This window comes from Ammospiza caudacuta, chromosome 2 (genome assembly GCF_027887145.1).
Source record: "Ammospiza caudacuta isolate bAmmCau1 chromosome 2, bAmmCau1.pri, whole genome shotgun sequence".
In the NCBI taxonomy this organism is placed as follows: Eukaryota; Metazoa; Chordata; class Aves; order Passeriformes; family Passerellidae; genus Ammospiza; species Ammospiza caudacuta.
The window spans coordinates 52,621,979-52,649,909 of NC_080594.1; the positions used below are offsets into that span (position 1 = coordinate 52,621,979).

At 40.5% G+C, this 27,931-nt stretch overlaps 1 protein-coding gene across 2 annotated transcripts; it reads right to left on the bottom strand.

Moving 5' to 3' along the window:
* Positions 1-3,948: 3,948 nt before the first annotated feature.
* HSPH1 (heat shock protein family H (Hsp110) member 1) lies at positions 3,949-27,321 on the bottom strand. 2 transcript variants are annotated; one of them, XM_058823399.1, is made up of 18 exons: positions 27,129-27,321; positions 26,165-26,222; positions 20,226-20,366; positions 18,453-18,575; positions 17,118-17,217; positions 16,240-16,373; positions 15,514-15,758; positions 14,424-14,652; positions 13,423-13,529; positions 12,065-12,198; positions 9,835-10,040; positions 8,909-9,040; positions 8,028-8,165; positions 7,484-7,609; positions 6,844-6,951; positions 6,617-6,736; positions 5,299-5,460; positions 3,949-4,806 (listed from the first exon to the last, which is right to left on the bottom strand). In XM_058823399.1, the coding sequence occupies exons 1-18, from the start codon at positions 27,233-27,235 to the stop codon at positions 4,609-4,611; spliced, it is 2,568 nt and encodes an 855-aa protein (XP_058679382.1). In that variant the 5' UTR covers positions 27,236-27,321; the 3' UTR covers positions 3,949-4,608. The 2 variants fall into 2 exon arrangements, with proteins under 2 accessions (XP_058679382.1, XP_058679390.1); XM_058823407.1 differs by lacking the exon at positions 8,909-9,040.
* Between the last annotated feature and the right edge of the window lie 610 nt (positions 27,322-27,931).

Here is a 27,931-nt window from a genome sequence, read left to right on the forward strand (position 1 = left end):
CTCTCTTTGTGGAATATTTTCCAAGGAGCTGTGCTGTGGTTTAATCACAGGGAGGCACAAAGCATAAATACACGCATGGAACACAAACATTATCTGTAACAGAGCAGCTGACACCCTGACAATCAGATGCTCAGCTGTAACAACAAAGTTAAAAACTCCACTCAGATTTAGCAACTCACCTGCCAGTTCAGTGATTTCACCTGCAGAGTTTACCAGTACTCCGAATTTACATGAATAAAGGGCCAACCTGATAAATGAGAACTTTATTACAAATGATACAAGTACATTTGGTATTCCAGAGAAATTATCTTATTTGGGCTCCATCATTTGCAACACACACCCCCTCAGGAAAGTCAAACCTATTACAAAATGGGAGCAGTAAATAATAAAATGAATATTTTTCACTGAGGGGCAAGGTACCCTTCCCAGAATTAAAATCCATCATTTAGACTTCAGTAGTAGCCACTCTATGTAGTGGTAGTCTGCCAAAACACACTACATCAAACCTGTGTGAAAGAGGTTATACAATAGATAAATTTTAGGACTTTACCCTTTTTTTTTTTACTTACTTTGTCCATATCTTTTTTGTGGTTCTAAGCTTTTCTTGGCTTAAAATTTCGTGTAAAAATATAGTTTCTCTGACTGTCCATAATCTCACAATTACTCATTCCACTAAAGCTTTTAGGAAAAAAAATGGCAAAGAAAAATACAACAGTTATGACAAGTCCCATGTATTTTACATAAATTTTAGTCATCTAAGACTCCAAATTCGACAATGAGTGAATTTTAGGCAACCTGATGTGTGCTGTGAGTTTATAAATTTTACTTTAAAGACTTCTGTTATGTTGGGAAGATAGAGGTGGTTAAGGACTACTTATATATGTAATTAAGGTTAATAATGATCCAAAAAGGCAATCTGATTAGGTCCATTTTGAGTGTTTACTCCTAATATGACCTTAAACAATTTTAGTGGGGCATTTTTTGTATACAGCACACATTTTCTGAATAACAAACAAACATTTGTATTTATAAGACACTTTTCTATGATATGTCAAAGGACTCTAAAGCATTTCAGAACACATCTTGAGAAAGGCCATGCCTCAAAAATAAAACCACACTGAATACTGATGTAAATTCTCCCCTATTAGCAATGTCACTATAGCAAAACAGCTGTAAAGACTTGGGTAAAATTGGGAACTCTAACAAACACATTATATGTGAATGCAACAATCCACAGGACCAAAAATCCTTTTCGAAAAGAATTGCAAAAGCTTGCTTTACAGGAATCAAGTTATCTTTCTCTCCCCTTCCAAAAGGAGAGTCATATCATTGTGCAATATTCAGTCAGTAAAATATTAAGGCTCTTACACCCTTGTACCAGTGAGATTCAGCTGGCCAGTAATCTGGGTCTTGTGGTGCTGTTTTTGTGCTATGTTGCAGCATGAAGGCAGCTGCCATCCTGAACCTCCTCAGCTCCCTGTCACTGATACTGAAATCAAAGCCAAGCTGGCACACAGGGTTTCCTCATGTTCTGGTAAAAGGTAAATTAGAAAGCAAAGTCCTTAAACTGGGGCAAAGGGAGGGAAGGTAAAGTTGTATCACTGACCTATTCTTGTTTTCCTTCTTCCCCCTCTCAGGGTAAAGCACAAGCACTGTAAAGATTTAAATAAGCCACTTAATCATTAGGGATTCATCACTTGTCACACCATTAGCTGGTATGAAATAGTTAACAGTGCAGAAATCTAGAAAAAAAAATCCAGCCCAGATTCATCTGTTCTCAGCGCAAACTTTTTATGAAGGCTCATTAGAGGAAAATTAGAGGGAAAATTCAGTACTTTCTGTAGAGATAACTCAATACATGGCAATCCATCAGGACCAGAAAAGCTGCTTTTTGTAGATTCAGGACTAGTTTTTCTGACAGAATTATACTTCAAATGCCTCTACAAAATTTTCCACTGATTAGGCTAAGCTTTCTCCTAAGGCATCTTACTCATTTTGCAATATAAGTCAATTTCCATATCAGCAATAATGTAAGCAAACAGTAGCCTGTTAGTAACAGTTAACCCTTGATGAAACCACTCTACTGGTACCAACACAGAAATACTTCTCCATACCTCAGACATGGTTTTGAAGTTCGGTCTTTCAATCCCTTAGCACTAGGAAAAGGAAAAAATCAAAATATTTCTATTGTTGCTAATTGTACACCATTGTCTAATGAATCAGCAGAAGCGAAAAAGAGGCAACTCAAAGCAGCCAATAACCGTGATCTGCATTTTGATAACCCACTTATCAAATGGGTTATATGCAGTCAATATAGTCAAAGCAGAAAACTGGGCACTACTGCATGAAACTGCACACATTGCATTAGAGCTCCTGCCCCTGGCTGTGAGAAGACTCATGGAAGGTGATGCTAAAAACATCAACTAGAAGAAAAAGACTTGCCTTAGATAGGATCAGCTGGCCCTTGAAAGCACCAGTCCTCTCATCTGTACTCCCTCTTTAGTAGCTCCCATGGCACCAATTTATCTTTCCTCCATTAGGTTTTGTTGCTCCAGATGAAATACTGCTGTAGCCACAATTAACCCTTACTAAAAAAACAAATCAAAACACTTTTGCATTTAGTGACACTGATCTTTAAGCATCTGGTGCCACATGCTTACATATGGGATCTGTGCTCGCATGCATCAGCAGAGTTAACATCCTTCAGAATATGCGTCCAAGAAAAGTTCTTCCCACAGCATTTCAGGTGCCTAATATTCCCTAGTGTAATGTGATGTTTAACACAGAGCATCCTCCCCTGCACCAAGTATGCAAAAAAATCTTCTCCACTAGAGAGATTTACTTGAGAGGAATTCTTAGTTTTTAAAACCTTTACTAAGGTTTGATCAGAAAAACTTGAATGGGCTGAAAATATCATTATTTCAGTTTAGTCTATAACAAAAAGCAGAGCCGAGCCTAAGTATTTAACCAGGTTTTAACATCTTATTCTGAACCGTGGATTACAATTTCTAAGTTATAGGGTTCCATTAGGCTGGAAATAAATCCCCAATGTCTACAGAGCAGCGCTTCTTGCAGCAACAGTGATGAGGGGAATTTCTCCACCTTACTCACTTTTGTCAAGTGCTGTGGTGTACTTATAGAGTAAGTACTGCTTAGTATCACTATAACATCATCACATGTGTGATCTCATGGTTATTAGATAGTTTTTCTGCATTTCACCTGTGCCTCCCCCTTTCAGGGGTTAGCAGGGGTCTTTGATGAAGGCTTCCAAGGTCTTCTTCACATCTGAACTTTTCAACCTTGTCTTCAGAGCACGTGCAGTTACAGTGTTCCTTGGTCAGGCTGGTCTTAACCAGCCTAAATTCTTTGTTTTGTGGCTAATTGCCTTTACATTTGCCAATTTCTCATTAGTAGTATACTTATCTATCTCTAAAACTGCCCACTTGGTGAGTTTTTCCTTCTTTTTTGTCTATTCAGCATTAAGCAACTAGTTAACCACATACTAGCCATTACACTGTATAGAAAATTATTTATATCAGGTTACATAGGTATAAAAGTTATGATTCTGGTTATATTGGTACCAGGTTATACAGATACATTAGGTTATATTGATATCTTCTAACTCAAGCTATATAAGCACCTTGTAACCTAAGTTATATAGGCATCAGTTACAAACACTGTCCTATGCTCTAACATATCTGTGAAGTGTTCGGGTTCTTTCAGGTGTTTACAACACTTGGTCCAAAGAAAAGAAAGAGGCATTACTCATTAAGGGGCTAAATTACGTTCATCTCACTGTACAACTGGTTCTGTGCAAAGTGTGAGAGTTTTAAGTGTGTTTATAACTCTCCTGCACAGGAACAAAAAGCAATGGCCTGTCAAACTGTAAGGAGGGCAACACTTAAGAGCAGAAGTACTGCAAACACTTAAACTCAAGAGGTCAGGAGATACCAGTAAAATGAACTTTATTTCAAAGCTCTTTAAAAAGCTTCACAATAACACTAACAGAATTAGCATTTCCTTCATTTTATGTACCCCACATGAAAAATGTATTGTTTAGCAAGAGATGAAACGTAAGCGTTTCTGCATGCTACTAACACATTTCACCATCTCATTACCTGATAAGTACTTTGGACTGCAACAATCAAAAATCTCAGACAGAAGGATTTCTTCTGCAAAGTCCTTGTGAAAGGGACAGACACTGGCTTTTTCTGACATACCCAATTAGATGTCCAGACAAAAGAAAACTACCTTGGCATCTACAAATGCCTACGAGTGTTTTGATCACAACCTTTTAAAGGAGCAGTACATTTCAAAGCAAGGGCTTCTTTTCATCTTTAGTGATGCAAATGGTTAAATACTGCACAGAAGCTTAGTATGAACTCACAATTCCACAGGAATCTGAAAGTTACCAAGGCAATTTTCCTTTTAGGATAGTCATGACCAACACTTTACTATTCTTCCTCCCACAACATAACATATTCCCAGACAAGTCTTAAGAAAAAAATATAAATAGTTTCCAAAACAATGCATTCCCTCCCCCATCACATATGACAGCCAAAACATCTTCTGTCATGGGATGAAATAATTTGCTGCAAGTGCAGTGGCTTAGTCCAGGTCCATGTTAATGGTGTTTTGATCATTTGGATGACATTCGCCATTTTGCTGAGGCATTTCAGAATTTTTATCATCTCCCATGTCTTCACTTTTATAATCACTCTGCTCACTTAATGGGTTTTCCTCCTTAGGAGAGTCAACTTTTGGTTTTGGTTGCGTCACAACAGGCTCACAGACATTGTTTAACTCCTAAAAAAGATGGAAGAAATGTGGGCAGAATGTGTATAAAGGAGCCACCCGCTTCACTAGTGCAAAAAGTCCTGTGTCCAAAAAACTGTTTGAAATTGGCTTCTGCATTTGTTCCCCTGAGTCCAAACTGACAAGTACTTAGTGTACTCTGAAATAAATTAACTGGTATAGTTTCTGATGTTCTGTGAGCAAAGTTCAACTAAGTATTTTGGATTTCATATTGGTTTCTCTCAATACTATTTTGTCTCTCAGTAAAACACTGAAAAACAACCTGAGTTTTTAAGGCGACTGAAAGACAAAATATCAATGAGCTCCACAAAATTGTATACAGTACACTAGAGCTCCTCTTCTTTCTGCTGGATCTCCTCCTTTCCATACTTTCTACCTTTCAAGAACACTAGAGCAGTGAGATGAAACCGGGGAAGACAAAAGGCACAGATACCAGTCTACTTTTAGCACCAACCTCTAAAGATAGTTTCTTATGGTACTTACCTGTAGCTTTGCCTTAATTTCACTTGAATGTACAGCTGGATCCTGATCTAAGCTCTTCTTAGCCTGTGCACTCACAGCATTATTCATCCACTCTACCACTTCACTAACACACTTCTCTACTTTCATCATTTCCATCTCATCGATATGGATGTATTTCTCATCCTGTCCAAATACAAACATTTTGTATCAGTTAATAACTGTCAAGTGTTAATAACATGATGAAGTTATGCTAACAAGTCTATCTCAATTATTTATAACTTGTAAATCTCTTCCAATGGTCAAAACAAATAGAAGTTAGCCACAAGGGAGATCCATTACAGCCAGAGACAACAGAAAATACAGATGTGAATATAAAGCTTCCTTTACCCAAATGAACAAGAAATCTGATTCACAGAGGGCATAGAAGATTCACAAAAAGGTCATGTAATAAAATATAACATACTTTAAAAAGCTGATAAAATATTCCCTCCCGTTCTGGAGGAGCTACCTGTGCCCAAGATAGTTTAGACATTGAGATTCTGATGTACAGGGAAAGGACCACAGTTTTCAACTTTAGCATTCCCTACAATGCTACAGTTACACAATTAACTACTATCAGGAGAAGGACCTACCCAGCAACACAACCAATGAATCCATATTTAGAATTCTTAAATAAAACCAAGTTTTTAAATATACTATTTACAATGATGCTAGCTATATCACATGTAACACTACTAATGATTTCACTTAATTTCGTAATCTATAGCTGTGAAGACATAATTGTTTCTGATGTTAAGTATCAGGTTTAATTAGTCTGAGTGTTGAAAGCCATCCTATTAAAATTCTTTAAGCTGAAATTCAAGGAGCAAATTTTCAGACTGCAAAGCTTATCAAGAACATAATCTACAAATACCAATGAAAAAAAAACCAAACAAAAACCCCACAAAGAACCAAACCCCAAATATCCACATATAACAAAATTGTGTTTTTTACTTTATCTGCAGCTAGGTTTTACACTAATGCCTCTCACCATACAATAATTCTTGTCCCTGAAAGAGAGCACATTTCTAAAAAACAGATCAGTTTTTTAAAGGTCAAGAATCAGACCACAAGTCTAAACTCTTTATTAGAACACCCTCTTTAGCCTGAAAACATCCAGAAGTATCAAGCAACTGAAGATATGACACACTGCATGAGATTTTTTGAGTACTGGGAAACATTTGTGGTGTTAAATTTGTGACCTATATAGCAGTAGTTCACAGCTCATCTGAAAGTGCATTTGAAGCCCTCCAGCCAATGAGCCTCGCAGAAGCACTGTGGTTAAAAAAAGGCCACTTACCTTATTCCTGAATTCCCCAGCTATTGTAGCATAGTACTGGAGCCTGTGTCCCAATTCTTGTAATAGCTTTGGTCGCTCCTCTGCCTCTTGGAAGCGCATTTCAATCGGAGTACCTAATTTCTAGAAAAAGCAATTCCTCCATGTTTATGTGATTCATTAACATTCATTAATGTTGTTTAGCACAGTCTTTTGGAAATTTTGCTTTTCAGGCATATTAACAGGCCTACCTTTAAATTCTCTAATTTTTCTACATACACCTGCTTTGCTTCATCCTCACCCTCTTCATACAGCCAGCCTTCTGTCTCTGCTAGGAGGGCAGAGAATCCCTGCAGATCCTGTGTGTCAATATAATTCAACACATCAAACACTGAAATACACACCAATCAACCATGTTTGTTTTGAAGGAACATAACAGAGGTAAATATACACATGAATCCTTAGCCTCCTGTATAAAAATTTAATTTCTACTGCAGCTTTTGCCTAATTTAGTTACTTAAACCATGCCAGCTTCCAGACTAAGAAACACACATCTACAACAAAGGTAGCCTTTACAGACTTTTGTCTTTGATTAGGCCAATGCTTGGGGTGTAACTAATTCATGGTTTTGGTTACACATAAAGCAACACAGTTCCCCCTTCCAGTCACCAGTTCCAATTGGAAGCAAAACTTAACTCCATTTGTGACAAGATCTTTTTTCAGGGATATGTATTTGTTACACCTAAGCCTTATTCTGGGTTAGTCATTGCCATCATTCAACTGAAGTTCTGGTTTTGCAGCTATGTTTAGGGTGGCTTTGAGCAAGTTTAACCAAGGTATACAAAACAGATACTTGGTATTTTCAGAGAAGTTCCTGAAACCATAACCTACCTTTTCACAAACAAACTTTTCATATGGTCCAGACAACTTGTCCCTGAACTCATATACATATTCCTCCACTGCATTCTTTGCATCATTTCTTTCTTTCTCCAGTTTATCTTGCATAATCATCTTGCCCTGTATACCACAGAAAATATTTTAATTAAAAAATAACAATGTTCAAACAGCATTCTACGAAGCACAGCTCCCGTAAAGTCTCCCACAGGCCTTGGTTCATGTAACTGTTGAAATTCTCATTATTATGCAGTAGACTCATCTGAAGAAATGAGTTGCACTTCTCTGGATTATAACAGTTTAAATGAATCTGTGATGCCATTCCATGGATCAGTGTTCTGATACTAATTGCTGTAAAGGACACTTCAGTCTTTCTGATAAACATTTGTCAGTTATGTGTTAGAAGGCAGACAGCATGTTAGCTCACTGTTAACTGAGCCCACACTCCAGGGTGGCGGAACAAGAACAGAGGCTGCCTTGAGAAGCAGGTGAATGGTTAATAACTGCACACAAGAAAGCAGTCTAAACCACACTAACTCACCTCTGTTTCAATATACATATTGAGGAGATCTTTTCCTAACTGCCAAACCAAGTTAGCTTCAATGGGCAGTTCCACATTCTTCACTTTTATCTTGGGTTTTTTAGCTTCTGGGGGCTGATCACCTTTCTTCTCATTTGTCTGAGTTAGAAAGAAGAAAAATAAGATAATTTTCCTGACTTCTTTCTGATGAAGTACTGCTATGATGAAAGATACATTCAGAGGAAGAACACACAAAGGTTTTTCCATGTTCTTTTAAAATCTTCAAAATACGCTCGTGAGGCACTTTCCTTTTGGGGACTCCACCTCCTATCCTAGTCTCCTTAGAGTCTGTTTCAAGACAGTAAGCACTGAGCTGCAGCAAGGACTTTCCTCAGATATATGCTGTGTTTGCAGATTTTCCAGAAGTGTTCATGTGTAACATAGCAGTTCACTAATGATGATGGCCTTAAGACTTTAACCCAAAGCATTTTTCATCTCATACAGATGAAAAAAATGAAATCACTAGCAATAACATGCAGACAAATGTTTCACACTGATTGTTTCCTTTTAGGTTTATGAATTCCTGATCCCAGCTTTCTTCAGCAGGCCTAATAAGCTTTGCCTTTAAGTGCTGTTTAAATTCAAATGTCTGCAACCCAAATAAACGAGTTGTCCAACACTGCAAGAAGACATGGAAGTGGTAGAGAAAGGCTTCTTGCAGGAATCCTTTTGCAAACTCTGTACAGAAATCATCACAAGATACAGATATTATTTTTCACTTAGTAAAGGTGTGAAAATGAAAAAGGTTCCAACACCAAGTTCCTACTTTTCCTGTAATATATTACCATTTTAAAAGCCATTATATAGGATAACATTTTCAACAGAGTTAAAGGGTCACTCACTTTCTTGACATCTGGGATTTTGTTTTCTTCAGAGGGAGGTTCTGATGAAGGGGGAGACTGAGACGTTTGCTGACCATCAGTTTGTACCTGGGACTGTGTTCCAGCCTCACTGTTCTCTTGCTGGATATTTTTCTGAAATGAAAGCCCAGGCACAAAGGATGTAGAAGGCATGTGCACTTGCATTTACGTATAGGGCACGTCACTTCTGACGCACGTACGGTACAAAGTGCCCTACACAGCATTCTGTGCACACGCAGAAACACACACGCTTCAGCTCTGGAGATACAGACTGGGTGCAAGTTCAGAAGGAGTTCATGAAAATGTTACCAGTGCCAGGCTTGCTGCACAATACTTGTGTGCGTGTGTGCACGTGAGACCACTTTCTCTTACAAAAAGGGGCTTTTAATTTCTTGAGTCATAATGTTTACTTTTTCCCCCTCAAAACTATTAAAAGATCAAGTAGACTATAACAATGTGCATTATTCCCCAGTGCTCCCCTCTCCTTCGATGCTGTAGAAAACAATTCAGCTTTCCCTTTCACAAAAAGTTTCAAAAAACTTTACTGATACAAAGGGTTACATACAAATTCTTCCACGACAAAGTGCATGGATAATTAACAATCCAAATCTAGTTTTCCTGTTTGGAACAGTTGGATAACTATGGCAGCTGTAAGCAACCCCACCCTCAAACAACCTGTCACTATTTGGCACTTCACACAATAACTGGTTTTGAAATCCACACACTTTCAAGATAGCATAAATTATCTCCTGTTCTTGTAAAGACAATTTCCTGACAGCTACACACATCTTAAAATTAATCTCCTTTTGCTTCCTTAGAGGAAGGTATTTTTCTTACAGAGTATGTAACAGCAGAACACCCTTTCATCAATCATTAAGGACATTCACACACAAGAAAGGTCAACTTACATCACTGAAGTTTTCAATAGACCTCTGGTCCTGAGCTTCCACTTCAGTCTCAACACTGACATCTTCACACTCTTCACTTTTAACTGGTTCTACCATAGATGCAGTGGACACACTGAAAATGCCATGAGTATTGACACGGACTTTCACTTTGACTTTAGACTTCTCTCCGTCTTTCTGGGCTGCCACATTCTGGATAACATACCTACCTAAAAGCAAAAGAATCAAAACTCACACAGTGGAATTAAATAGGTAATATTACAGAGCCAGGAAAACATCTCCCTTTTTCATAGACAAACTTTTCTAAATATTTCATGAAGCCTCCATGCTAAACTCATGGTCCCTCAAATTAAATCAGTACTACCAGAAAAAAAAAACCCCAACAAAACCAAAGTACACTGCTTTTCAGCTAACTTCACCTTATAAAGTGAAGAGTAGGTTCTCCTGACACAACTAATACAGGGTAAATACAAAACTGGTGCTCTCTGTGTTACTAGTGGGCTGAAAGAAAACTACTGAAGGGCTTAGTGTAATGTCAATATTAAGTGGTGCCTTTCTAAAACAAGTTACTGCCCAACACACAAAGAATATTTCTAGAGGCTTTCCTTACAGCTTCTAACATCCATGCCAGTCTGCCATTACCTTTTATTCTTGGGCAGAACATAACTGTTCTGTAACTACTGTAATATTTGAAACAAGCATTGTGAAACTAATAGACAGACAATTAGCTCAACAGTAAATGAAGAATCAGATGTCCTTGACATTAACAGGACATTGCAGACATTTTTCCTTATGCATGGATTACCAAGAGTGACCTGGAGACCAGAATGCTCACTTAGCTGCAAAGTACAAGCTGCCCAAATTCACAGGCCAAATATACATATTTGCACACACCATTCCTTCAGCAACAGATCTAGATCACAAATGCACAAGCTTTTACCTGCCTTTCTCACAGGCTATGGAATATAGTCCTCTCTCTTGTAAATCAAATAATACTGGAGTTGTGTGACCTGTTCTCTTTTTTGCCAGTCTCATTAGAACTACTACTTCACCCATTAGTCATAGCAATAATTCTGTTCTGAGCAAAGAATTAACTGGCAACTGAGTTGAAACAAATCTGATATTCAGTTCTGTTCTTACCAGTTTTCAGAACAGCAGATAAACAGTTTCTCATTTGTCAAAGCCAAATTAACTGAACACTGACAAACCCCACCATCAGTCTTTATGGTAAGAGTTAGCCACAAAAGGCAGTCTGATGTGTCTGTAACTACAGAATACAGTCAGAGAATCACAGAATGGCCTGGGTTGGAAGTGACCTTAAAGACTGCATTCCAAACCCCCTGCCTTTCATTGGACCAGGTTGCTCAGGACCTCATCCAACCTGGTCTTAAATACCTCCAAGGATGGGGCATCCACAACTTTTCTGGGAAACCTATTCCAGTGCCTCACCATCCTCACAGCAAAGAGTTTGCTCTAAATATCTAATCTAAACTAGCCCTCCTGCAGTTTTTAAAGCTATTCCCCCTTGTACTGTCACTACTTGTGCTTGTAATAAGTCCTTCTCTCGTGCTGGTTTTTCAAAATACATGGCATGCAAATAAACAACATTTAATTGCATGTTTAGAACTCAAGAACAATTATTTAATTGGCCTGTCTTTACCATCAGTCTTCGTCTAGCTAACCATGTCGTAAGCTCTTTGTAAGTATTAACACTGTCGAGTGCTGCAATTTGTCAAAAAGTATGAAAGAACTGCTTAGAAGTGTTACATAGACAAATCAATACTGTAGTCTTGTAGCTGCCACTATTTCAGGCTGCTTTGATTAGAAGTTACTCAGCATTATGTCAGTCCCAGAAGGCATAGGTAAAAACAACAACTAGTTATTCAAGACATGTTTTTTTTATATACAGGAGATATTATTCAATTATTCCTAGCTTGCTTCAGTGACAAAACAGAAAAGATTAAAAAAGTCAAAAAGCTATCTTTAGTAGTCATAACCACATTTTAGTTGTAGGCATTGATTTGCTCCCCCTCATTTCTTCCTTCAGCCAAAGCAACATTATAAGCAAGAAAAATAAAAAATACTGATTCAGTTGTCTCGGGAATGGGAACGTTCTGAGTCCTTCAGAGACAAAAGCCTGAATATATACATCATAACCATACTGTACAACAGTTACTCTTTGATTTCAAATTGTTCTATTGGAGACAACACTATTTCCAGGACAACTACTTACCAATTTTTGACTCAGGATATGGGACTCCATTAGGATCAGAATAAAAAGCTTCTAGCTCAAATGGACCTTTCCTATAGAATGTAAGTACCTTAGAAAAGGGTGCTGCATGATTTCTGCTGAAGACCTCATGAACTCTGTAATTAAGGGAAAAGTATCACTTTTAGCAGTGTATTTGAGCTGGAAGGTTTTGATATAGGGTCAGAACTCTTTAGAGGAATATCATGTTTTGAAACATTTACCCCTCTGAACATTTCCAATAAAGACACTTCACTACTGTACTGCAAGGAAAAGGATTTACTGTTCTCTACTGTAATGAGAACTTGTACTGTTCTCTACTGTAATGAGAAATAGTGTATTTTGAATCATAATTTGCACCCTTCCTTAGTCTCAAAGGGATAATTATAGCCCTGTTAATTCCTTGCTCATTTACGTTCCATGGCTCAGTTGAGAACCCTGACACCAGATTATTATTCATTCCTCAACATGACAGAAAAACAACCAGCTTTACTTCATGTTCTATGGCATGTCCGCTATTATGCCAGCCTGATCCCAATTTCCAACTAAGTTTTGTCTCCTAACTGTGGAAGATCTCATCTAATAACCCAGATGTGAGAAAATGAGAGCTTTACCTAGAACAGGAACCCACAGGCTGCTCTCATAAGTGACAGAACAATTAGGCCCTGCACCTCCACAGAAAACAGACAGGAAGAAAAAAAAGGCTGAACTACAAAATATGAAAAAAGTATGAACAGATCCCTCTAGAACCATGATTTTTCCACAGGTTGAACATGGAGCTCTTTCCATCCTAGAAAACAACTGCATTTTCCACAGGCATGGCACAATTAGTAACAGATGTCAGTCATAAGAGACTGCAGCAAGAAATCACTCTTACAAATGTTAAATTTTTTGCTAGGTGTTAAATTGCTCCTGCAGTCAGATAAATAGCATCCATATAAGTTCACAATATTTCCATAGTACCTAACATTACTAATAAATCAAGAATCTTAGGTGTCAGGAACACCTTGAGTAAAAATGAAAAGCCAGAAGGCAAAGTGGAATCAGGACCCAAGCACTGATCTAATTTTATATTTCTAATCCTGACAACCAGATAAAGGCAAGACCAGATACTAGTTGGTAGCTCTCTCACTTTTTAAAAATCTTTATGTTTTTACAAATGAGGAATTACAGTTCAAATTTCAACCTATGTCTTTACAATCTTCCCTGTAAACCATCTCTGGTACATGCCTATGGGTTTTCTGCATGAGAATGCCAAAATCCTAGTTTAAGTGCAAGCAAGAACATGACCCCTGAATTATGAAGGTCAAAAGCTTCATGGAATGGTAGTCTGAGCTACCTACCCTTCAGTGTCCTCTGCTTCTGTGTTCCACAGCAGAGATATTGGAAAAGGTGTAGCATCTGTCACAGAAAATTCTCTCACTTTAAAAGCTGGAGAAAGAATGGCACACTGAAAAAAAAAAATAAACAAACAACAAAAAAGCTTGCATTAAAGCTGGTTAACTCCTCTACTCCACTAGACATGACAGTAAAAAATTTTCAAACAAGTGAAAACTGTATTGATTTTACTAGACAGAACTATTTCAATACTCAATTTCAATGCAGTATGAGAAGAGAAATCTCACACACAAGTGTTTATGTGCTGTGTTAGCAGGTCTTTTGCAGCTTGTGAGTAAAGGTAACACTAAGGAAATAGCAGGACTATAAAAAAGGGAAATTCTGCAGTGCTTACTCCTAAAACAAGTGTTTATCCAAAGGGTCTTGCTTCTTTCCCTGAACACAACTGATTGCTGGCAATGGAAAACTGTCAGTGAGACAGAGTAAAGAAACAAGTCAAAGAGAAGAGGGTGAAATAAGACAAGAAGTTAAAGGAGAAAAGAAAGAATACAGAATGTGTGGTTTGCTTGTAAAATATAGCTGGAAACAGTAAAAATGGGAGGGAGACAGAATAAAACCTGTTTCACATTAATAGCAAGCTGGATACCAGGAAAGTCAAACTTGCAGTAGTTTGGGCTCTCCACAGATCTTATACCTTGTTGAGTAAAAGTAACTTTCAGCTTCACAGCAACTTGAATTTTTGGCATTAAAGATCTCTAGATTGTGTTCTTAAGAGCAGATTGGGCTGCTTACAGAATGCACCCTGCAATAGGGTACTGCACCAGGGAGGAGTACTCTGGTCTTTTTAAACAGTACAGTCCCATAAAAAGACCTAGTGAACATGTACGTTCCTTTGAGTACTTTAAAATGGACCACTTCTACAATTCTTCCTAACTGCTTGACCTATTCTTCCTATTCATGGAAGAAATACATCTTTTAATTTCATCAAGTGCTGCCAGTACTATACCTGCAGAGCACAGCCCCTAGCTATGGCTTCATCTGCATTCAGTGTTGTACTGACATCCTTGCCAAAGAATTTAGCAATCCTCTCCTTGACAGCAGGAATACGAGTTGCTCCTCCCACAATCTCCACAGCATTTACATCTTCCACTTTCAGCTGTGTTTGTTCCATTAATGAAAGCAGAGGCATCTCTATCCTCTGCAGCAGGTCAGCACACAATTCTTCAAATTGTGACCTAAGAAAAAAAAAATGGAATTAACTAAAGAATGCCTGTCCCACAAGAACCTTGCCTGGTATTTGTTTCCAAACTGATGCTGACTAGGTTGGTTAGCGACACTACAGAGACCTAAAGCTAAACTCCTGTGAGTAGGCCAAAGTGGCAACCACAGACAGCGTAGTACACAAACAGCTGCTTTCAAGTTTTCCTAAGCTACTATCAATGCAGTTAAATAAGATAAAGGTTTTGTTTGGGCAGCTGCTATGTATTTGCCTCAGAGCAAAGGTTACAGATAAATCAGAAAACACTGACACTTCCTTTATCATGAAAAACTGTTGCCTAAACACTGGAAGAAAAACAACCCACCACTCTTAGCAGCAGCTACAGAACAAATGAAGCCATGCCTGTGAACATGTGTATGAGAGACAGACTTCATTTACACTTGGACCATAATCAAGTCATCATCCATCAGCACTGTTTCTGCCCTCCATTTCTCTATCAATATCCATAGTACACTAAGAACAGAAAAAAGAAACAAAGCTGAAATTGTTGCTATCTTAAGAGAGTATGGGATTTAAGTTACCTAAAATATGCAGAAAGTTAAAATATGTAACCAACCTTCTGGTTTGCAAGCATCAATCCATGGTTTTAGAACCATATTCTACAAAAAGAATCTAAACTTTTAGGTATGTTATTGCACTGAAACATTACTCAGGTTAGCTGAACATCCCATTTCCCAGCCTTAGCTATTACAAAGTGTCACAGCTATTCAGCACTTACACTTAATTTTAGCACATTAAGTTTCTTCCAAACACTGAAAGAAACACTTCTTTAAAAAAATGGCCACTAAAGCAAATGCCTGTCTTGTACAGAACTCACCTGTTCATTTTTCCAGATACATCAGTATCATTCATGAAACACTCAATATTTAGGGGAATGTCTGTGCTATTTGAACTCATTAGTTTCTTCAGTTTCTCACATTCCTGATACAGACGAAGAAGAGCCCGAACTTTGGTTTTTGGATCTAGTTTGTACTTTGATTTTATTTCTGCACAAAAGTAATCTACCAGCTTTCCATCAAAGTTTCTCCCACCAAGGAAAGGGTCAAATGCTGTCCCAAGTACCTAGTTTAAAAGAACACAATTATTTAGTTTAACACTAATAAAATCACAGGGAATAGCAGTCTTCCAGTATCAGCAAGTCCTTGCTTCAAAATAATGTTAGGCTGACCTGTCCCCATCTTCCAATGCACAGTTACATCAGCCAAAAATTGATCTTCACTTTTACAGAGGAAAAAAAGACTAAGTAAGTAACTGACAATCCTAAGTATTCAAAGTTTTCATCCATACACACACTCATTTAGATAAAGCAAAATAAATTATAGCACTAGTATTATTTATCTTACATTTGTGTAATGCAAGAAATTTACATCCTGTTTGAAACAATTCTAATGAAATGAAGAATACTGATGAAAACCTTTGCCTTTTGACTTGTTGCCACTTTCCATGAATTAAATTATTTAAGAATTTAAAAAAGAAGGCAGATTGGCAGGCTATTTGATTCTAATTGCTGGTAAACATTTTAATTTCCACTTAATCTTACTACCTTCAGTTTACTTTTGTTGAATGCACAGGCTGATACTTGAAATGCAGAATGTCCCATATCAACAAACACAACTATCCGTGGCTTCTCTTCAGGAGCTGGAAGGTCTTGTTTATAAATTCCATAATTCAGAGCCACTGCAAAAGTAGTATCAGATATTATCCACACAATCTCTAATTTCCAGTGGCATACCACAACAACCCCGTGAACATTAAGCTGTACGATCAAAAGCATAAAGACAAATCCAGACATACACCTGTGCAACATACACTATCTTCGTGGAAGCTTTGTTCCATTAATCTAAACTGTAGGACCTGAAAAGCAGAACATACTCCCTTAGTCATGTATATGCTCTCTCAGCATTTGTTTGGGTTTTTTTCTTTTTGCCCTGCAAAGTACTCAAAAACACAGAACATCTTAACAACAAAACCCAAACCCAGTTTTGTATTTCCAGTGATTATCTTCCAAGCTGGGAAGTTTTGTCTGAGAGTTGTATAAATGGTCAGCAGAGCCATGTGTCTGCTTAAAATCCTGACTATACTGAAAAAAAAGCCTTGGAAGTTATGAGGTGTTGATGTTTAATCAAGGAACTTCCTTTAGGAGTGTCTAACTCCTGCAGCTGTGCATCTGGGCAATACACCAAATGAACAAGTAATCCAGGCACATGGAGTGACTCCTAAATAAGTGCTCAGGGAGATAATTATCAATGGAGCTTGATCTCATCTACCCATTCACACAGAAGACGTTAAACCAAAAAAAGAACAGCAAGTTTTTCAAATATTTATATTTGCCTTTTCAAGTCAGCCCTTTTTCTTGAAGTATTTAAATGCACCCTCTATCCCACTTGTCAATTGCAGGAACTGCTATTTTATCCTACTTACCTGCTGTCATGTCATTCATTAATCTAAGACAATTCAAACCAACAATCTGAGCTGCATCCAGAAGAGATCTCCTTTCAGCATCTGTGAAAAATGATGGAACCTGAAGAAAGTAGGTGAGAATACAAAGTTATTTCCAGAAAATGAGACATTAGACCACTTATTTGAAAGTATTAATTTAAAAATTGTATCTATTCCTCCACTTTGAGGAAGATACTTCCTTCAAGCCTCTAAAATGCAACTACCATACTGAATTGACACTTCAAATATTCTACTCAGAGATGGAATTAAACCAGCATCAGCTAGTTTACATGAGCACACACTAGCAAGAAACAAATGACTTATTTGTATACAAATGCTAATAACAGGAAGTGCTGGCCCAAAAAGTGAAACTGGGTATTATGAAGACAGTGACATGAAATACCTTAATCAGAACTAGCAGGCAGACTCCTATCCAAACAAGGAAAGAGGGAACTAAAAGCACACAGCAATACTACAGATGTCAGAGATGCAAAGAAATAAGGGATAACAAATGAAGAGAATCTATTTTGGCAGAAATTACTTCAGGCAAGAAGTGCTAAGAAATTATGAAGGAATTTCTGCTAAAAATTTTCTACAGATCTCTAGCACTGGCCTTGGACAGTGCCTTCTGATGTTCCCCCTCCAGGGACACATGAAGAACTAGCTTTCCAGGTTCAACTGGAGAATCAACATTTCTAATAATAACAGAGCTAAATATTCCTAGATGCAACATGAGACAGACTTGTTCAGAGTCATTGAGAACAGAGAGGCAGGTGTTATTTTATACTGGGGCTTTGCAATGGAATGACTGATCTTGATCTGAGGTCATTTGCTGTGCAGTCATCACAGTGAAAGAAACAAAGCAAAGTCTGCTGAAAGGATGAAGATAAACAGGACAGAAACTGAAATTTTCAGCTGACAGAGGGCAAATCTTCATAAAGGAAATTGTTCAAAGCTGTTATCAAATTGTTTTAAATCCAAGGAAAAGCACAAACATATGTATTTACTTCAACGAGTAATTTGTATGCTTAATCATGAAAGCAAGCTCTTCCAGAAGGATTTAAACCTGGATCCAGAAACATTTTGGGTCCAAAGGTCCAGACATTTCCAAGAGAATGAGTTCATTAAGTTAGTCAGGGTCTGGAATATGGCAGCAGCTCTGGGATTTCTTTAAGTCAGAAGCTCTAAACCTAGTTTGGGTTAATCTCTTTGTAAGTGCTTAGCAGAGTTCTTTTTCACTCTGCATGAATAGAAACAAAATGCCCTCAATAGCTGAAGTTAAAAGACATAATGTTCCTGTGCACTACAATTACTTACAGAAATAACACAGTCTGTTACTGGCTTTTTCAGGTTACTCTCTGCAGTCTCCTTCAATTTAGTCAATAGCATAGCTGAAATCTGTTCCACACTGAAGATGTGCTCCTCATCCATGTACATGACCTGGATCGAATAGGTAAAATAATTCCATTAGTTCAACTGATGGAAAATTGCATACATTTAATGTTCTTTGATACACTGCTGCCTAATACTCTATGAATCATGACATGCTTCATTACTTCATTATAGAACTTCAGTTTACAATTTAATTTCCCAGCTGAGTGTTTTTAGAAGCAATAATTCTATCCTGTCTTAAAACATCAAGAACTGTATCAACTCCATAGATTAAGGAAATTGCCAAAAATGACACAAGTTTAAAATGTGGCACACCATTAAGTAAAAATAGCCATCATTTTTCAAACTGACACCAAATGCAAAAAATGTACAGAAGTACTTGCTGTGTATTTTTCCTCAGCATTTTTATCCTTCTGCTCAAATACATGAGACGTCTCTGAAAGGAAGAACTGTGCAACAACAATTCACCTATGCACATGAAACAACTAAAAGCTTAAGATAAAGCTTAGCAAAAAGTCTATTTATTGCTCTCTTAGCAAAAAATATTCTGAAGCACCATTTTTATCATGCAATAGAATACATGACAATGATGAAGTGAAGTAATGTGTTACAGCTGAGGCTTGAAAGTAACACTTCTCTTTTATTCACTCTGTATGGTTTGGGGAAAAACTAGGCACTTTGGTTTTAATAGAAAAATTGTTCTCTAAACCTCCCAGTCTTATTGAATTTTATGGAATCAATTATTAAAACTTTTTAACCACAGTTAAATAGAAATAAATACTAATTTGTTCTCCAATCAGCCTAAGAAAAAAAGGTAGTAGAGTTCACCCAACACTAGCCTCTCACAGTACAAGATTCCTACACACATTGATTAAAGGAAACCAATAATTTCTGTCTGAATTTATCTGTTAACCTCACAAATCACAAACAGCAAAAGAGAAAGCATCTTCCCTTTTTTTCTGTGATCTATTCACTACTTAAGACTGATCTATACTGAAGTTATGAGGGACCAGTTCAAGCTAAAGTCTTCAACAGGGAAGCAACACTGATTGTTATGCCAGCAAGGTTTCATTATCAGTAATTGTACATATTTCTGTAAATGGATACAATGTTATTAATGACACCTATTCTATGAAAAGCTGACATTGTATCAGTGAAGTCCGTGAAAGGCAAGCAAGAGCCAAACCTGCAATGTGGTAGGAGATGATTTTGAATACCTTTTTGCAAGTAACTAGTAACTGACTCCAGGCAGTCTGCTAAAGACACACTTGCCACTCACCTAAGGCAATCATTCTAAAGAAGAGTTCTGACTATTTTCTAAAGCATTTGTAAAACACCTAATAGGTCTGCTGCAATGAATTCCACACAAGTGGTAGAAAGTCATACTTTGAAGTAAAACCATACAACCTTGTAATTATCTTAGCAGTTTTTCTGCCAGCGCATTTGAGCTAGATGTGCAATTTGCCAACAGGGAAACTTGCATTTCAGCAATAATTTGTAAATGAACCTTAATTTGAAGGTTAATATTCACTATTTAAAGATAAAGCTTTCTATTCATAAAGAGCTCTCCTTTAACAGAGAGATTAAAACAACCTACCTTTAGGATAATTAAAAGAAACTCGTATTTTCATTTCAGGTGCTGAAATGTAAGACTTCAGATTTACCTATACAACACAGAAAGATACACTGCAGATTTACCTTCACTCCAACTCCACCATTCTTCATGGGAACCAAATCATAGCTCAACTTTTCCTTCTCCTTCTGAACAAAAGGATCATTAAATGCACGGCCATGGAATCTCTTGAAGTTAGATACAGTGTTGTGGGCATGAGTAATTTGCTGTAAAGAAATACAGGATAGTTAGAAATCCACTCTTAATCAGTCTGCAGTGTTCCGTGCTGTTCTGTAGGCCCCCAAGCACAGGTCAAGTTTTCAGACTACTGCTCACTCCCTTGTCACAGCTTTATTTAACACTGGTAATTGCTGTCTGGTACTTTTTATCAGCTCATTAATAGTTAGACACAGACCATTACTTATTAAGGATTATAAAACTATCCATCTCTGAAACCTTGAGACAACTGGGTGAACAATAACATGATCAACAGAGTCTACTACTTTAGTCAACTAATTTAGAATGATAGAGCCGCTTAAATTGGAAAAGGCCTTTCAGATCAAGTCCAGCTATTAACCTAACACAGCCAAGTCCACCAATATCCCCAAGAGCCACATCCACACACTTTTCACATATCTCCCAGGATAGTGACTCCACCACTTCCCTGGGCAGCCTGTTCAGATGTTTATAAACCATTCAGATAAAAAAAATCTTTTGCTAACAGCCAATCTAAACTTCTCCTGGTGCAATTTTGTGCTTTTAGATTATTATAAGGGCACACCTGAGCTTCCTTTTCTCCAGGCTAAACACCCCCAGCTCCCTCAGCTGCTCCTCAGCAGACTTGCTCTCCAGACCCTTCCCCAGCTCCGTTGTCCTCCTCTGGATTCACTTCAGCACCTCAGCATCCCTCTTGTAGTGAGGGGCCCAAAACAGAACCCAGAACAGGATCTGAGGTGTGGCCTCACCAGTGCTGAGTACAGGGCACAATCACTGCCCTGGTCCTGCTGGCCACACTACTGCTGATACAGGCAAAGGGACCATTGGCCTTCTTGGCCACCTAGGCACAGCAGGCTCATGTTCAACCACTGCCAAACAGCACTCCCAGGTCTTTTTCCACCAGGCAGCTCCCCAGCCACTCTGCTCCCACCCTGTAGTGTTACATGAAGTTGGTGTGACTCAAGTGCAGGACACTGCACTCATTAAACCTCACACAGTGGTCCTCAACCGTTCAATCCAGCCTGTTTACGTCCTTTTGTAAAGCCATCCTGCCCTCCAGCAGATCAACACTCCAGTCCAGCATAGCCTCACCTCCAAAGTGACTAAAGGTGCACTCGATCCCCTTTTTCAGATCACTGAATAAAATATCAGATAGGGATGGCCCCCAGTACTGAGCCTTGGGGACACCATTGGTGATAGGCTGCCAGCTAGATTTAACTCCATTCACCATAACACTCTGGGCCTGGCTATCCAGCCAGTTTTTAACCAGGTAGGAGTAACACCCCGGTTGTGCCAGTCACCCCCCCACGCTGCCATAATGGCAACTGTGTCAGAGTTTTACTGCAGCACAATGGTGTCCAGCTCCTCCTCTTTATCGCCTGTGTTGCAGGCATTGATGCCTGCTGGCATGCACTTCATGGGCTATTGATCCTGCCCCTTTTTGCAGAGAAGTCCCACCTCCTATGTGACCATTCTCAGGAGCTTCTACAGTTTTTAAACACATCAGTAATAACCCTTGTGTCACTGCTGCTGAATGGATCTCCATCCCATCTCCACCACGGCAGCAGAGTGAAGGACCTCACTAGAAGGACCTCACTCTCTTTCAAACACTGCTGTGGTGCCCCCCAGGCTTGTCTCTAGCAAACTTGGTTGTATGTCTTCCCCCCTCCAAATCTGGTTTAAAGCTCTCAGTGATCCCTGCTAGCTCCTGTGCAAAGATCCTTTTCCCCCTCTGAGACAGGTGTACCCTGCCTGTTGCTAGCAGTCCTGCTGTCATGTAAACTGACCCATGATCAAAACCCACAAATTCTGCCAATGGCACCAAGCTCAGATATTGGTCTGCTGGCTCTTCCTGTTTCCTCCATCATTTCCTGCAACTGGAAGGATAGAGAACACATGATAGCACTATTTGTGCTCCTGATCCCTTAAGCAGTCATTCCAAGGCCCTGAAATCTCTCCTGATTGCCCTTGGACCTCCTGGTGCAACCTCATCACTGCCAATCTGAGAAATCAATAATGGATAATTATCTGACAGCCATACCAGGGCAGGAACTTGGACCCCAGACAGGCAGCAGACATTCCTAAGAAGTGGTTCCTGCCAGCATATTGGGCCTTCTGCTGTCTTCCAAAGGGAGTCTCCTACAGTAATGTCCTCTTTTTCTTCAGGGAAGCAGTTTTGACATAGGCCAACTTAACCTTGGTGACAGATTGATCCCTATCACTTCAAGTCAGTGTTTTCCAGCAGGTGGAGGAGAGAGAAAGGAATCCTCTGTGTGTCAGGTCTGCCTCCCAGGCACATCCCAGGGAAGGCAGGGTGCAATTCCACTATATCATCTCTCTCTCTCATGCTCCCTGATAGTCCTCAACCCACACACCTCCCACCAAAGTTCTTCACTAAGTGGAAGAGTACCTGGGCACATTCCCACATCTTGCTCACAGGTGCCACCCACTACTGGTACTGAGAGCAGGGCTCACCCTGCAGATGCCACCCAGTACTGGCAGTGTGTTCCTGCCAGAGCTGTCTGGGCAGCCATGCCCGGTGTGGAGCTGAGCGGGGCTGTGGCTTTCTGCCAGGTAGGCACCACTGCTCCTGCCTGGGCTGGCACTGCCTCTGCACCTTCCTGCACACTGCTGAGCCACACCCTGCTCACCAGGGCTCCCTAAGGGCTTCTTTTTTATTTGGGGAAAACTGCTGTTGTTGGTCCTGGCCCCACCTAGGTCCCATCAGCCACTACCACTCAGCTGCAGGCTTCTGGCAGCTCTTGTCTCCCCGTGACACTCCCCCAGTTCAGGAAACCGCCCTGTGCACCGCACTGGAGCACTCTGCTGCTGATTGTGCTGGCAACCAGAGCCACTCACCTCGCACCTCACTGCTGTCACCGAAATTCAACTTAGACCAAATTCAAATGTTTAAAGATTGCAACTACATACGAAGCTGGCTTCTCTGTCTGGAAGCTGGCCCTCCAACCCAAGCCACACCACCTCCACTTTAAACATTATTACATAAAGTGCAACCAAGGGCTTTCCTAGTTACTAAGTGTCAAGCTTAAGTGTCCCCATATATTTCAATAGTTACTTTTTTCTCTCTGAGCTACTTTGAAAGCACATCATTTCCTTGCTCAAACTCATCTAGCAGAAACTCAAATTCCTGCACTAGACCAAAGAAGAACACAGTGCATCGACAACTTGGAATTTTTTTTGCTAACATTTTAGCTTGAAATATGTGCTAAACTCCAATGCAAGCTCCCCAGAGCAAGCAAGTGACATAAAGAAGCATTTGTTATCAGAAATGTAAAGCACAACAGAAACCAGACAACAAGAACAGCCTAAGAGATAATGCAAGTATCTCAGAGTAGACTTAATTCTATTTCATTAGAGAGAAATTACAAAAGTGTGTTATTATCTACAGAATAGATTTAGGCAGGCACCAACAGACTGCATGATAGCAACTCAAATGCTGAGCATACCAAGGAATATTTCTAGCATTCACTACCCTCAAAGAAAAGCATCAATTCCTGGTTGCATTAAAAATTTTCCACCACAGAATAGAGGAATTTGAGCTACATCTACATTAAAAAGCTACTCAACTAGGACAGTTCTCCTACAGAAAAGCTCCCTGACAAAAAAAAAGAGGCCATACTCCCACTAACAAGCAGTAATTTTCAGACAGCTGCGTCTGTGGAAAGATGTCACACTTGGATTGCCTGCTGAGAGTCATCCTTGGTTTATTCCAATCACCAAACAGTGCTCAGCAATTAATAGTACGAGCACAAGTTAACACAGGCCAAAAATCATGCCAGGAACTATTCCAGTACTTAAATGTGATTGAGTAGTTAGGTTCCTGTGTTGAAGATTGTTGCTCAGCATGGTTTTATTTATTTGTATAGCCACAACTCCAGAGTGCCTGAACGCTACGTATTTCACAGCTGTACGACTGAAGAACATAGCAGCAGGAATTATTACCATGTAGTGGGTAGAGAAGCACAAACACTCTGGCAGCTTTTATAGCCTAATTTAGAATTAACCTCAAAGCCTTTTCTAAGAGAACAATCTTAAGATATTTTTAGAGTAATTGTATGCCATTAGGTCTGTTTTAATATCTTCCTGCTTAGTCAGAATTAAGAAAGCTGAGAATTATGATCTGTTAACTAATGTACTTTTCTCATCTCCAGTGCTGCCATGCTTACCTAAAGGTTACAGAAATTTGCTGAAAATTTGCTCCAGCAGCAATTTCTCAAATAAAGAGAGCACCTTTGAGTATTTTGAGTTCTCTCACAAAATCACACCGTAAAAGTCACCAGTCAAAACCTCTTTTTATTTTGTGGGATCTTTTGGGTTTTCTGCTTTTTATTTTTCAAATAAAAACAATCATTGCATTCCTTGATTTAAGTAGCTACTACACCTGAATACACCAAAAACATAACTCTCAGTACTCCATGTCAGGAAACTTCCACATTTACAGAAGAAACACAATTCACATCTTAGGTCATCAGCCAAACTGGACGACTTACAACTACGAAATAAACGATCTGTCATCTTTCATCATTTAAAGTATTACATTCTTTTTTCCTGCCAAAATATTTAGCTTCAACTTCTAGGAGAGCCAAGCATGAAACACTCAATCAAGTAACACCATACAGGTTAGTCTGAAGGTAACTAAAGTCACAGGTGTTCATCACTGCAAATACATACTTGTAAATGCAATCTAAGAGAGAATCTGCTCACTTGCAGCCTCCTTCATGTTTTCCACAGCACCTACTAGAACAATCTAACAAAACTGAAACATTATGGAGACTACATCATGTTCAGATAATTTCTCATTTTGAGTAACAACTCATTTTTGCACACTAATGAATCATACTAGTTTCTGACTTGCAACAATGTCAGCAGTCAACAGAGCAATGCTGAAATGAAATTTAAGAAAAAACCACAAACACATGTATTTACTTCATTACTCCAAATGCTAACCTGTAACTGAATGTGCCCATGCTTGTTAACATGTGAAGTATTTGTATTGCCTCAGGTATTCAAAATTAAGAGGAGTGCTATTATAGTGGAATAAAGTCTCCTCCAGTGCTCTCTCCATGGAAACCCACTGCAGTCCTTTGCTACATGAGAGAGATGCACAGGCCAGCTGAGGCTGCATGCTTGATCTCCCAGCAGCAGTTATGTAACAACGCACAATACCTAAGGATTTGTTTAATCATTCCAGTTTGTTATTCTGAGACTTGTTGGAATCAAGTTCTCTTTCTAAGCTGAAAATACTACTTTAACAAAGAAAACATTCAATCTTTCAAAGCACCTCAATCAAAAAAAAAAAAAAAAAAAAAAAAACCAAAAACAACAAAAAACCAAAATAAGGACTTGCACCTTCAAAACCAGCAGCACTTAATTTACAGCAAATCCAAAGGTAGTAAGGTACCCTAAATAGCTTTAAGAATCTGAGCCAAAGCTCTCCCTTTACATCTAAATTTAAGGGACTATATACAGAATTTAAAATGTTTTCCTTCAAGTACAAGGAATATCCTGTATACAATCATTAGGAAAAGAAATCCAGTGACCTTAACTTGTCAGAATATGAACATTGAACATATTCCACTGGAAAGTATTACATTAATGAAGGAGAGAGCAGAAGCATTCTAGCAAAAACATCCTACATTTCTCCAAAGAAAGCATGGCAGCATAGTGCAGCATTTCTAAAATAAAAGACTCAACAAGAAACTGAGGCTGTTTGGCTTTAAATACACACAGACAACTCACTTTACACACACACTGGTACTTCAACAGTTTGCAGCAGGAAATGACCTACCTGGTTTTTAGCCGCAACACCAATAGCTCTGTTTTTGGATCCAAATGAAACCACTGACCTGGAAAGAACAACAGGCTAATTAACTCGGTCCTGACAACAAACACGACTGAGAACTCTCACGGATTCATTTTCTGCTACTGCAGATAAAACACCTTAGCCTTTCTCTCAAAGTGTCATTCCTGTAGTAAAAAAACTACAGGAAGACTTTTATCCATGTTAAAGCCTTGGCCCAAATCCAGGACTTTTCCCAATGGCTTATCCGAACGGTGGAACAGGATGATCGCAATTCAGAGCTCACAGCCGGACTACACCCTACCCGTCTGTGCATGGCTGCTTCAACTTGTCAACTAACTCCTGCTTGGAGCCAGAGGCTTTCTATATCTAACCTCTGACTAAGGGAGAGCTGCCCTGAGCAGCTGGCAGAGCCCACCCTCCGCAGCACGGGTGGGAGCGTGTGTCCGCCCGTGTCCCACTTCACCCGGGCTGCCCCCCGGGATCCTCCCGCCGCTCCCCGCCCGCCGCAGCACGGCCCGAGCGGCTCCGCACAGCCACGGGCACTGCCCGCGGGACGCGCTCCGGTTCCGGGGCACGGAACGGGTCGGGACCGGGAGACACAGGGGAACAACGCGGGTGGGGCCCGAGGCGGGGGCACAGAGCGGGTCAGGGTCGGGGCGCACAGCGGGACCCAGCGGCTGAGGGGATCGGGGCACGCAGCGGGCTGGGGCGGGAAAGGGAGTACGGGGGCACGCAGCGGCTCGGAGGGACACACAGAGGGCTGCCGCCCGGCCCCGCCACCCTGTTCCGACCCCCCCGCAGCCCCCGAGGCGGCGAGTGCCGGGGAACGCGCTGGCTCCGCACAGCGGGAACCCCCCCACGCCCCACCGCGAAACTTCCAGCAGCTTCTCCACGGCGGGCGCCCCGCCGGGCACGGACCGGCCCCTGCCCGCCGCCTCCCTACACTCACGGCGTGCACCGGTCGCTGAACTCGTTGGCGACGGTCTCGATGCCGCCGGCCCGCGCCACGGCGATATAGCAGCTCTGGAAGCCCAGATCAAAGCCCACCACGGCCATGGCCCCGGCGCCAGAGGGAGGCCCCCGCTCTGCCCGGCTCGCTCCCGGTGCTGCTGCGGCCGCCGGTCCCCGTAGCGTGCGCGGGCGGGCGGGCGGGGAGGGGACGCAGCGGCGCCGCCGCCGCTTTAAATATGACAATGAGGCGAAGTTTCCAGAAACTGCGGCAGCCACTCACCGGCTCCACGTGCGGCTTCCGCTTCCGCCCTCGGCCGCCTTCTCGAACAATTCCCGCCAATCGGCGGCGCCGGGCGCGGTGACGTAGACCGTTTCCACGGCGACCGCGGACGCCGCCGATCCCCGGGGGCGGGGCCAGGCGCGCGGGGCGGGGCGGGGCGGGGCCGTGTGGAGGAGGCGGCGGGGGCCGGGGCCGGGAAAGGCGGCCGGGGCTCCCCGGCCCGGAATGTGCGGGAGAAGGGGAGACGAGCCGCTCTCCGTATCCGTGCCCCACTTTAGTGCACCGGGTAACCTCTCTAGAGCTCTTGGTCACGTTGTTGTGGGTATCTCCCTCCCGCGCTGGCGGGCGAAATATGCTAATTGTACGCGTCACTGACTCTCTGCAGAGGGCTTTTGTCTCGGCGTGCCACAATCCATTATAGCATAAATGTTCTATTGCCTCCTAGCAGTCCAGCTCTAGCTTTTTGTGCAGGACCCCATCCCTGCTGGAAGAAGCCTTAACCTCCTGCATTCCGTACGGAG

Excerpts from the sequence above, each read along its gene's own strand:
- HSPH1 (XM_058823399.1), bottom strand. The coding sequence starts at position 27,235 with ATGGCCGTGGTGGGCTTTGATCTGGGCTTCCAGAGCTGCTATATCGCC. Across the intron at positions 26,223-27,128 it reads TTCAGCGACCGGTGCACGCC|GTCAGTGGTTTCATTTGGAT; the intron begins GTGAGTGTAGGG and ends TGTTCTTTCCAG. Across the intron at positions 13,530-14,423 it reads CTAGGGGCTGTGCTCTGCAG|TGTGCCATTCTTTCTCCAGC; the intron begins GTATAGTACTGG and ends TTTTTTTTTCAG.